Source organism: Phoenix dactylifera, unplaced genomic scaffold, assembly GCF_009389715.1.
Source record: "Phoenix dactylifera cultivar Barhee BC4 unplaced genomic scaffold, palm_55x_up_171113_PBpolish2nd_filt_p 001000F, whole genome shotgun sequence".
Taxonomy (NCBI): Eukaryota; Viridiplantae; Streptophyta; class Magnoliopsida; order Arecales; family Arecaceae; genus Phoenix; species Phoenix dactylifera.
In genome coordinates this window covers 135903-147900 of record NW_024068354.1, presented here as the reverse complement: position 1 = coordinate 147900, position 11998 = coordinate 135903, and the positions used below count along the sequence as shown (strand labels likewise).

General features: G+C 39.0%; 1 protein-coding gene across 1 annotated transcript; it reads right to left on the bottom strand.

Annotated features, from left to right (window-relative positions):
* Window positions 1-6064: 6064 nt before the first annotated feature.
* Window positions 6065-11475, bottom strand: LOC103706879 (disease resistance RPP8-like protein 3). Its single transcript, XM_039121172.1, has 3 exons — window positions 11278-11475; window positions 7433-10370; window positions 6065-6350 (listed from the first exon to the last, which is right to left on the bottom strand). Exon 2 carries the CDS (start codon window positions 10180-10182, stop codon window positions 7447-7449), a length of 2736 nt encoding a protein of 911 aa, XP_038977100.1. The 5' UTR covers window positions 10183-10370; window positions 11278-11475; the 3' UTR covers window positions 6065-6350; window positions 7433-7446.
* Between the last annotated feature and the right edge of the window lie 523 nt (window positions 11476-11998).

Here is an 11998-nt window from a genome sequence, read left to right as displayed (position 1 = left end):
TAAGAGGTGGATTGATTTATCACATCCTGTTATCCAACTATTTGTATTTGACAACAACTAGACATAGTGAAGATCAATCTGCAGTAAGATCAGCAGATAAGGGAAAGAATTTTAGAGTAAGAGTTTCAGCAATTAGAAATAAATCGCAATATTCTGCATGATATTTGTAACGTGCTGAATTACAAGCTTCATGCAAGAAATTTATTCCATTAGTAGGATTTCGAGGGATGGAAATAACAGAGGAAATAGAGGAGAGAGGGAGTGACTTACAGGTGCTGCTGATATTATCTCTGATCAATCTCATCTTGAAAAATAATGGAGGGGATGTGCCGAACCTCATTTCTGACCCTGACATTGAACTTACGGGGCATTTGAATCAGCTTTAGTTCTCGAAGTGTGGTCACCTGCTGCAATCCCTCGGGAAGCATCTTCAATTTCGAGCACCAATTGACAGTTAAGTGGGTAAGGCTGGGCATCGTCCCACCCGCCACTCTCCATTCTTCTAAATTTTGGAGATCAAATAATATCAAGTATCGCAGCAGCGGAAAGCCACCAGTAGAACACGACATACTCTTCCCTATGTATGCACATAATAGCAGTTGAAGAAACTTGAGGTTTGGCAGCTTCTCCAGCACCGGCATTGGGTCTTGCTCCAAAAGAGAATAAGATAATTTGAGATTGGTGAGGTTTAGCGGGAATTGACTGATGTCTAGGAGCTGCTGCTGTTGTTTGAGTAACAACCATCCATGTAGTGTCAATGCAACGGAGCTTATGCAGGTTTGGTGCCCGAGCGACAAGGACGTCCCTAGGGATTATACGTCCGGGCAAACTCAGGGTGAAGGAGACGAGGCTGTCCATTTTCTCGAGTACTTTTCTAAATGATTCTGCAAACATTTTGTCACATGCATTGTCAATCGCCTTCCTGGTAAAGTCTGGTGTAGTAGCCCAATTTTTGATGATTCTTATACCTAGTAAACGGACAATATCCATATCTTCCATATGAAACTCAAACTCCTCGATTTTCAGAGTTTGTAAGTTCTTGCGATCGCCACTCATTGGTGCACTTAGAAACATATATGTATTAATATATACATGCCTCACTGACCGAATTTTTCAAAATAATTTCGGAAGCCAATAAATGGATGTATGTCTCACATCCAGAGTCCGTAGATTCAGGAGAGTCTTCTCTCTTCTTTCTCTCTCATCTCTCTTAATTTTTTCTCTCTTAGTTTTCTCTCTCTCATTTTTTATCTCTATGGAACTTTCTCTCTCTACAGAACTTTCTCTCTCTACAAGACTCTCTCTACGAAACTCTCTCTACTAAACTTTCTTTCTCTATCTAGACTTTCTCTCTCTAACTTCTTTCTCTAGAGATGTTGGATCCAGATATGGTACCTCTCTCGGTGATTTTGTATCAACCCCGTGAAGGGCCCTAATCCGTGGCTGGCGGACGGCATGCCAACTCTCACCTTAGCCCTTCCTAGGTATTGTTAGAATTGGTCACCCTGATCCTTATCTAACCTTGAGCTCGATCTAAACCCCTATATCCTAGTGCAAGTGTGATCATATGAACTTCACTTTGAATAGACCGACTGGGGTGCCGGCAATTTACCGCTCAATCAGACCTATCCTTCTTTATTCTTATTGAGAATGAAGCCTTGTCTCTCTTTGTTCGGATCCCAGTTGACTCCAAGGTGGAGGCCTTGCACCATATTGATACTTGGGGGGCAAACTGACCTAGTACCTCAGCCTTGTCAGGTACCTCTAGAATTTGATCCTCATTAACTTTTGTTGAGTCATCTAAATCATAGCTCATCTTGATCGTTTAGTTTACTTTGTTCGGACCGACTGGGACAGTCGGGCGCTATCACCTAATCGACTTGATTTAGGGCATGAGACCATTCTCTAGTAGTGTTTAGTTTTGATTTTTCTTAACTTTTGGAATGATGATAAAATTAATAATGTTAAAACAGGTGCACCTGATCCGTCTAACTGGAGTGAGATTTTGAAGTGATAAGAGGTAAGTAACCTAGTGCTTCAAAGTGTGTTTTCTAAATTTTTGGTAAAATAATAATTATTTGATTAAATTTAATTATGATATCTGTTTGATACTTAGATAAATGGGTCGGGTAGGTTTTTATTATGATAATAATTATTTTAAAAAGATTTTATGTGGTATGTTATAAAATATGAAAAATATGACTAAGCAAATTATAAAAAAATTATTTTATATGTATGAATTTTCAGCATGGCTATAATCTGGTCTCGCCAATGGAGATTATTCGTCGTCCATGTCAGCTTATAATCTGTGAAAAATTGGTTTCGACACCGCACCACCAGTAATTAGAATAGTGGTATTTGGATACCATACCACTGGTGGTTAATAATAGTAGTATTTTTACTTTCTGGCACTGAGTTACTTGGCCATAGCCTGATTTCTGATTTCTAATTTTTATTTTGGTAATTCTTATGAAAACTATAGTATATTTCTAAAAAAACATGCATTATTCGAGAAATGATTTATTTTTTAATCAATATTTATGCTTTTAACTAAAATATTTGGCATGTTTTGACCCCACTTTAGAATATTATGTTGCTTACTAAGCTAGTGTAGCTCATTATTATGTTTCTTTATTTTTCAAATCTGAATGCATGATTGCTCGAAACTTGGGGAGTGCTCTAGTTCTTTTGCAGATACTTTCAGTCATTGGAGTTTTAGTCAGTCTAGTTAGAATATTTTATTTAAGTTGTATTAGTAGTTAACACAGGTTCACTTATGTTACTTTGGAGTAATTGTAAGAATTATTTGGATAAGTTCTTGATCAAATAATCTCTTAGAAATTATTATTACTTTGATATGATCTGCAGCCTTATATATCTGTATGGTTTGCGATATAGGTATGCGGCATCTGTTTCGCTCTGGTTCGGGGCGTGACACCATAGTCTTGAAAATAATTCTGATTCGGTGCAACAATTCTTATGCTTCATTTTTTCTCAAAGAGAACTTGCAGATGCCGATGATAACTATTCAGCATATTGTGAAAATTTTTGCAGCCAACTTAAATGCTGATGCAGGTTTGAAGACAGGCCTTGTTTCCATCTATTAAAAATCTAAGAGCTCAGGGTTGAGTTGGTCTCAAAAGCCAGTGTGGCTTGCCTGCTAAAGATGGGAAGAGAGATCCATGGCTTGTGGCTCGGAAGGTTGGTTTAATGGTTAGCCACGAAATCTTTATCAGACGCTGAGTGGGTTAATTATGGAATGGTTGTCAATATTTGGGATCATTAGGGCCTAGTGTTTGTCCACGTGGATCACCATCTAATTTCTGATTGGTCCTAGCTAGAGTTTCAAATTAAGCTTCTTACCCAATCCATAAGTGATGTTCAGAATCCTAGCAGGCAATCTTGAAAATAATTAGGCCCCCAGGCCCTCCTCCATAGATTACATTTTGATATGTCTCTTCTCACCTTCTAACCGCATATCTCCAACAAAACCTCTCTCATAGTGTAAACTTTTGGCGCCCAGCCCGTGCGTTAACTACTTCCTCCCCCTTTGCCCTCTACTTTTGAGCCTAGGAGTAAAATTTTCTGCATGTTTGTTTGGTTGGGGTGTGTCAACTTGATGATTCTTAGAAATCATTTATCTAAAAAAATAATTATAGGCGAAAATAAATTTTACCATATTTAGTTGGTAGAAAATTTATTTCAAAAAATGATAGAGAAAAAAATTACTATATTTGGTTAGAAGTAATCTTATATAGGAATATTTTTAAATTTTCAACAATACTTTTAAATAAATAATTCAGGTAATAACATTTTTTTCTCAGTCCACGTATTAATCATTTATGGCCTATTTACATAAACACTATTGATATTGGATATTTGATTATTGAAATATATTTACACAATTTAGTAAATATTTTAAAATTAATTATGCATATATTAGAAAATATATTCCTTATTACAAATAAAATTTATTTTTAATGTAAATAATATATTATTATTAATAAATCCTATGTTAATTTTTTTGATAACTAATATATATTTGTTAATCATATACCAGTAATTAAAATTTATTAATTAATATATTGATATCTTAAATAATTAACATTTATAATTATCATTAATCAATATGTTAGGATATTTATAATATATTTTTGTTGAAGGCTTTTGAGAACCAAAATATAAGAGTACTGTAGTAAAGGCTAAGAGGCTTATCATTGCTACTTCAAATAATAGAATTAAGTCTTAAGATACTACCAGATGTTTTAGATGCGTGAGCCCTATTATCAGCGCGAATGTATATGGCTCCAAGGTGTAAACCGTTTCGCATGCTGGTGTGGGAGAGGGGCATATGGGAAATCACTGCAGCTTCCCTTATTTTATCATTTCTGTCTTTGTTTCGAGTCCCTATTTTTTCTTTGACTACTCTCTAATTAGCTACGTTATTGTCAATTACGCCATCACTAGCTTGAAATATAATATTATCAATTGTCCCATCACGGATGGAAAACATGACAGTGGTTAATCTAAAGTTAAAATAAATTGATATATTTCATATGCACTCTTGAATAAACGGATGGGTGAGGGCATTGGATTAGCTATGTTAATAAAGTTTGTCTGTTATCGACACAATTGATTGCCTTATTATGTGCAAGAAACGTGACACTATTTATTGCCCCATCATGAGCAAGAAAGATGAAGCTATTGATTGCTTCGTCATGGGTGAGAAACATGACATTTTTGGTTGCCCCATTACAAGAGAATGATCGTTGCCTATACAAAGTCAGAAATAACTTAAATTACTTATGGACTACTCTTGAGATATTGGTCGAATTCGCGTCTTAAGTTATGATATGATTATAAATTGTTTATGATGAACTACTATTGAAAAGAAAATCATTTATTGTCTACAAAGTAGTGAAAATAAAATTCAAGTTCTGGATGATTGGCATGTGTATTTCATGATAATAATAGATTAATATTATTCTAATGACTATATTTGTTACGGAATGTTTGTTGTTGGTTATCAATTTATTTGTTCATTTATTTATATTGATGTTTGCATTTGTATGAGGATTCTTACTGAGTTATTAGCTCAGGCCAATTCTTATCTTTCTTTTCAGAGCCACATGATTCTTAGTACTTGGTTGAGATTGGCGGTCTACTTTATTAGTGAGAGGTGAAAAGAATTTAGAAGATCTTCAATACTATTGGATGTTTGGACATTGTAGTTGGATTATTTTTTGTTAAAATAGTGGGCTCTAATTTTATTCTCCGAATTGGTGATTTCATTGATGTTTTGTTTATTCAATAAACTTGGCATATTTCTTAGAGTTTTACCCCATACAAAGTGCAGCAGTATCACATGCGATAGAGTCAGTTTCTAGGATTCGTAGGGTCTACAACTTCACTTAATCACAAGTCATTGGTTTGAGTAAGAAATCTTACCAATTAATTTAAAATAACTATGTCAAATTAGCATCCGCAGTTTGCGTAAATTTGAAGGAATGGGATAGAGAAATCTATGTCAAATGCACCTATAATGGTATTCAATTGTTAGAAACAGAATTTTCTAAAGATTGGTTAACAGGTGGTATTTATATAGAGGTTCTATTTCTTTTCTGTTTTAAAGCTCGGTGAAGATATAAAATATCATCTGATCATAGAGATTCAATGAAAAGCAGACAAGATAAAATTTTTGTCTTTCTAACAATTTAGGGAATGGAAGTAGAAGTTCCTTTTGGTTCTCTCCAAAATGACCTTCTTTTTCGAGCCTATTTATAAAGAACTTCAAAGAAAAAGAAAAGCTAAGTTTCCACATGCATCTTCTTTTGAAATGTCATAGATCCTTTTTACCAAGCCATTGGCAAAAAGTGTCGTCGAGAAAAATTAACTTTATGCTGTGATCTTATTAAAGCTACGTGGAGCTTTGCTCTTGCTTTTCTTGGAAAAAAGAGAAACATGAACTTTATGTGAGGTTGAGATACAGTTCAGTGAATATGCTAATATTAAATCAAAAAATGTACGAAGCTATTGTTTTAAGGATGCTACTGAAGAAACAACGGAAAAGAAGATTGCATCAGAATATAACATACATCGCCAAATATTTGCAAGTCGAAATAGAAGTTCATGTGTGAAAAACATTATCAAATACATTACAGAAAATTAACAGTTCCATCAAATCTAAAGAAACATATGACATGGAAATGAAAAATAAGAACTAATACAATCAAGAGTTCTATGGTTCCATAAGAAATAGCTAGAATTATTGCCTTGTATATATTAAAGAGATGCAGAGAACCTTATTGATTGGATCATCACTTCAGCTAACGCCAATTAAAGTAATCACCCTACAAGACAAGAAACACCATAGTTGTTACTTACTTAGATGGAAATGATAAAGTTATTCACTCGATTCTTTTTTAGGTAGATCATAAAGCATGGGCAACCTTTGGCACAATGGAAATTTAGCAAATAAATAAAAAATGCAGCCTTTTAGAAGAAACTAGAAATAAATTCCTTGATGCATTGAATTGAGAAAAAAACTCAAAACTAGCGAGAACCAAGATTCTTTCAATGATATTCATCTTTCAAAGAAGGGTGCATTTAGATTTACTATAGTACGGACAATATATTAGTCGTTGGCATTATATTTCAAATTACAAAGTTATCTATGATTTGTAAAAGAAGAGTCGTGCCCAATCCTTCGCAATCATTTAACCGGAAATGTCTACATTGAATAGAATATTCCAAATTTCTGATTTTCTCTACCAATGAATTCAATTTTTTTTAACAAATCTAGGTAGATAAAGTCATGATTGGAACTTTAAAAAATGAAAGCAGCAAGAGAATTAGCGCATGTTGCTGTGTGATTTACGTATGCACAAGAAACATATTAACAATCAATTATTGGATTGGTGGGTTACCACCTTTTGTCTATATAAAAAAGATCACGTTGGAGGAGTCATAGTATCACAACCGACCGTAATAACAATAATTTTTCCCTAATGTTTAGAGCACATATTCTGAGTTTTCCAATGTTTACTTTCAGTTTTTCTAACTGTTCTTGGCCGGTCCCAGGTTTATGAATCGTCTCATCAGTGTCCTAATGCATGAGGTGCGGTAAGAGGTGGATTGAGTTATCACATCCTATCATCCAACTATTTGTATTTGACAAAAAACAACCAGAAATAGTGAAGGTCAATCTCCAGTGAGATCAGTAGTCCTTGGTTGAGTTCAATGCTCTGTTTTCTTAAGCTAGATAAGGGAAAGAATTTTAGAATAAAAATTTCAGCAATTAGAACATTCGGAGAAGATCAGAGAGAAATAAATCACAATATTCTGCATGATATTATGTCAAACATATTTCCATTAGTAGGATCTCGAGGGATGAAAATAACAGAGGAAATAGAGGAGAGAGGGAGTGACTTACAGGTACTGCTGATATTATCTCTGATCAATCTCATCTTGAAAAATAATGGAGGGGATGTGCCGAACCTCATTTCTGACCCTGTCATTGAACTCACGAGGCATTTGAATCAGCTTCAGTTCTCGAAGTGTGGTCACCTGCGGCAATCCCTCGGGAAGCATCTTCAATTTCGAGCACCAATTGATAGTTAAGTGGGTAAGGTTGGGCATCGCCCCAGCCCCAACTCTCCATTCCTCTAAATTTTGGAGATTAAATAATATCAAGTATCGCAGCCGAGGAAAGCCACCAGTAGAACACAACATGCTCTTCCCTATGCATGCACGTAATAACAGTTGGAGAAACCTTAGATTTGGCAGCTTCTCTAGTGCCGGCATTGGGTCTTGCTCCAAAAGAGAATAAGATAATTTGAGCTTGGTGAGGTTTTGTGGGAGTTGACTGCTGTTTAGGAGCTGCTGCTGTTGTTTGAGTAACAATCGTCCATGCAGTGTCAATGAACGGACCTGGTGCAATTTTGGTGCCTGAGCGAAAAGGACGTCCCCAGGGATTATACGTCCGGGCAAACTCAGAGTGAAGGAGACGAGGCTGTCCATTTTCTCGAGTGCTTTTCCAAGTGATTCTGCAAACATTGTGTCACATGCTTTATCAATCGCCTCCCTGGTGAATTCTGGTGTAGTAGCCCATTTTTTTATGAATCTTATGCCCAGTAAACGGACAATATCCATATCTTCCATATGAAACTCAAACTCCTCAATTTCCAGAGTCTGCAAGTTCTTGCGATCACCACTCATCGGTGCGCTTAGAAACATATATGTATTAATATATACGTGCCTAAGTGTCCGGATTTTCCAAAATGATTTCGGAAGCCAATAAATGCGTGTATGCCTCACATCCAGAGTCTGTAGATTCAGGAGATATCGGATGGAAGATGGCAGCCTCTTCAAACCAGTCCTTCCCAATCCCAGGTATCGTAGATGTATCATCCTGCCGATCTGTTCTGGTAACACCTTCAAATCTCTTGTGCCCTCCAGATCCAGCACCCTTACCAAGTTTAAGCCATTCAAAAATCTTCCCCCACTAGTCAAATTTAAACTGAAACCCAGCAAAGTGCGGAGATGCCGTGAGGAAACAGCAGCCTCGTCATTTATACGATTGTAGAAAGCTGCACGATGACTTGATATACGATCAGATACTCCCACGTCCTCACTACTGCAAACTTGAAGAAATTCATCCTTTTTGGCGTCTTCAAGGCCAAAGTCGCGTAACAGATCATGGATGCGTATGTTCTTAACCAGCCCACGAGCCATGCTTCTCTCGACAACCTGGATCATGCACCTCTGCACCAACTCATCCAACCAATCCCTTGCCGTGTCTTCCATTGTCTGTCGCTGCTCTTGCAGTACGAAACCTTCGGCGACCCAAAACCTAACTAATGTGGAAACAGAGATAATGGAGTCCTCTGGAAACGCAGCAATGTATAGAAAACATGGTTTTAACGGATATGGCAAGTCACTGTAGCTTAAACCCAATATATTGTGGCATTCCTTCCCATCTCTAGTAGATACCCAGTTCATGCTCTGAGCTACTTTCAACCACGTATCGTAGCTAGGATCTTTCCTTGACAGAAGGCCCCCTAACACCACCAGTGCAAGAGGAAGTCCACCACACTTCTTTGCAAGCTTCTGGGCCAATGCCTCCAACTCAGTTGGGACATCTTGATTTGGTGGCAATGCCTTCCTACGAAAGAGTTTCCAGCTCTCCGTGTCGTCTAAAAGGTGCAGTTCATGTGGAGGAATCCATGGCTCGGCATCTCTTGCGACCTCAATGTTACGTGTAGTAAGCAGTATTCTGCTGCCTTTGTTCTCATCAGGAAAGACTCGCTGCATTTCTCTCCAAACATCAACTCTCCATACATCATCCATCACGACCAAATACTTTTTGTCTCTTAGGAAATCACGGAGCATCTGTCTCACGTCTTCTTCACCCATCTGCTGCTGTAAGTATTCTATCTTCTGTTTGATTCCCATTACTTTTTTCATGATGTCCTTCACTAGCTCGATACCTCGGTAGCTCTGAGAAACTGAAACCCAAGCAAAGGTATCGAAATGTTCTCTAATTGCAGGGTCATTATACACTTTTCTTGCCAGGGTAGTCTTGCCTAGCCCACCCATACCCACTATAGAAATTACACGTCGTGCTTTCTCATTCTCATCAAGCAATCGACTCACTAATTCTTTCTTATCATTCTCGAAGCCTACAACATCAGTGTCATCATCATCAGAGCGAGGAGAGGATTCTCTGAGTGACAGCCAACTTTCATCCACTGCACTACTTTGACCTGGATTGACAAGGTTATACCTTACTGTGCTATCGGAAATACTCTGGATCTTGCTCTTTATCTGCTCAATTCTGGTACTAATTTTGTGGAGGGTGATCAATTCACAAGGTTTGTGAGAGTACCTTGAAATGGAGCCCATGCAGCCTCTCCTTTGGTGTCGCCTCTCGCCCATGTAATTGATGGTGTCTATAACGTCTTCCATTTCATATGCTACACCTCTCATCTGCGTAATCCAGCTCTCCATTGTTGCATCTCCTCTCTTCCTTCTGGAATCTGCATCTTTGAGGAAACCTTGCAATAGCTGGAGCTGTGTTTTCACCCAATCGATCTGTCTACGCACACCACCCAAGGAAACAGCTGCTTCTATGAGAAGGTTGGTAAGCTGAGAGATGACATTGGAAACCAGAGACTCAGCCATCTCTCCTTCGCTCTCTCTTACTCACAGGAATAAGGTTTCAGACAATCCGGTCAAATGGAGGAGTCAAGAGGAAGAAGGAGAGGCCTTCATCTCTCCGGAACAAGAACTCAATTCTGATGCTTTCCGCCCTCAAGAATAATAATAAAAAGAATCTGATGCTTTCCTTCAGCAATAGCCATGGAATTTTCCTGTTTTGAGGCAATAATGCAGGAAGTGAGAAACTTTCCCCAAAATTTATTAATTAAAATTCAACTTCAGGACAGCATCAGAAGTTCCTAGGGAACTCGGGAACAACATCTCACCTTTGGGTCAGCATCAGATTGAAAAGAGAAAATCAATAGCAAGAACATTTCGACAGACTTTTTATTCCTTTTGCCACTAAAGAATAACATTTAGATGCCATAAGCGAGTCATGATGATCATCTTCATTTGCTCATTGGTACTGTAAGCAAATTGGATAAATGCAAACGACTTCTTTAGGATTAATGGAAAAAGCTTGAATCAAAAATATCATGATGCAACTTTCTTCTCTCTAATCAAAAATTAGAGAGAAGAGAGAGGTAACAAGAGAGAGAAATAAGAGGGGGATGACTCTCTCTCTCTCTCTCTTCCTCTTCTTCTCTTCTTCTTCTTTTTTTTTTTTTTTCTTTCTTCTTTCTTTCTTCTTTTCTTTCTTCCCTGCGAAAACAGAGGAGGATGGGGAACGGCTGGAAGCTGCCGTAGTCATGGTGGTCCGACCAAGCGACGGTGGCTCCCAGCAGAGGGCAGTTTTCGTCGGCGGCGGCCGGCAACTATCAACCCAAAAACAGGGCCGAACAGGGGGTAGTCATGGCTCGGTTGATCTGGGTCCCAATCCGCTCGTCGGCGACTGGGAGGTCCGGCTCCGTCCAGGGTCCAACGCAGGGGAGAGGCCGGGAGCTTCGGAGACGAGCGACGGCAGCGAACATGGCCGGAAAAAGGAAGAGAAACGGCGAAAACAGAGGACAGAGAATAGAGCAGTTTTCCAATCGATTTTCGGCCACTTTCTCGGCCAGTGGCCGCATTCCTAGTCGTGGGAAGGATAGGAAGAAAAGGGGAGGAAGGAGAGGTCGTTACCTTGGCTCTGGCGGTGTCCGGCAGCCCCGATTTCCAGCGAGCACAATAACGGGTAGCCGTGAACTCAGTGGGAAAAGGAAGAAGAAGGAGAGGGAAAGAAAGAATAGAGCTTGAGGTGGAGGGCTAAGGGGCGTGGGGAGGAGGCAAGCTGCCCTGGCTCTCGGAAGTCACTCCTTCCAGGAGTCTGATACTTCTGGTGGGAGAAGAATAGTTCTGGTGGGAGCCTTCCTCTCCATTTTACCCTTTCTTTTATTATTTTTGATACGAGCTTGGGCAGGGCCAAACTCGGTTCAGGCCGGTCAAGTGGACCAGGCCTTGACCGGGCCATCACACCAGTACCGAAGAAATCCTACACACACCACTGAGATGGTAGCACGGTAGAAACGGGGCTTTGATTCCATCGAAGTGGCCCAGGTTCGAAATGCGTGGGCGTCGATTAAATGCGGGGACCAGATGCCCCCTACCTGGTTTGCCCAGTGAAGTCACTATCTTGCCTGCCATTACTTAGGTGGTGTTAGTGTGACGTACTCATATAGGGATAGGGCTACCACGCTGGTGGGGCTCTGCCATGGGTGGGGAGGGTATGAGTAAAAAATGTTCTACCCACATCGAACACTCTCCAGTGGGGAGGGGGCCCAGTGGGGGTTGCTATGCGGATGAGGTTCTCCCCACCCCCCCTTCCATTTTTCAAAGAAAAAAAAAAAAAAACAGAAGATAATGT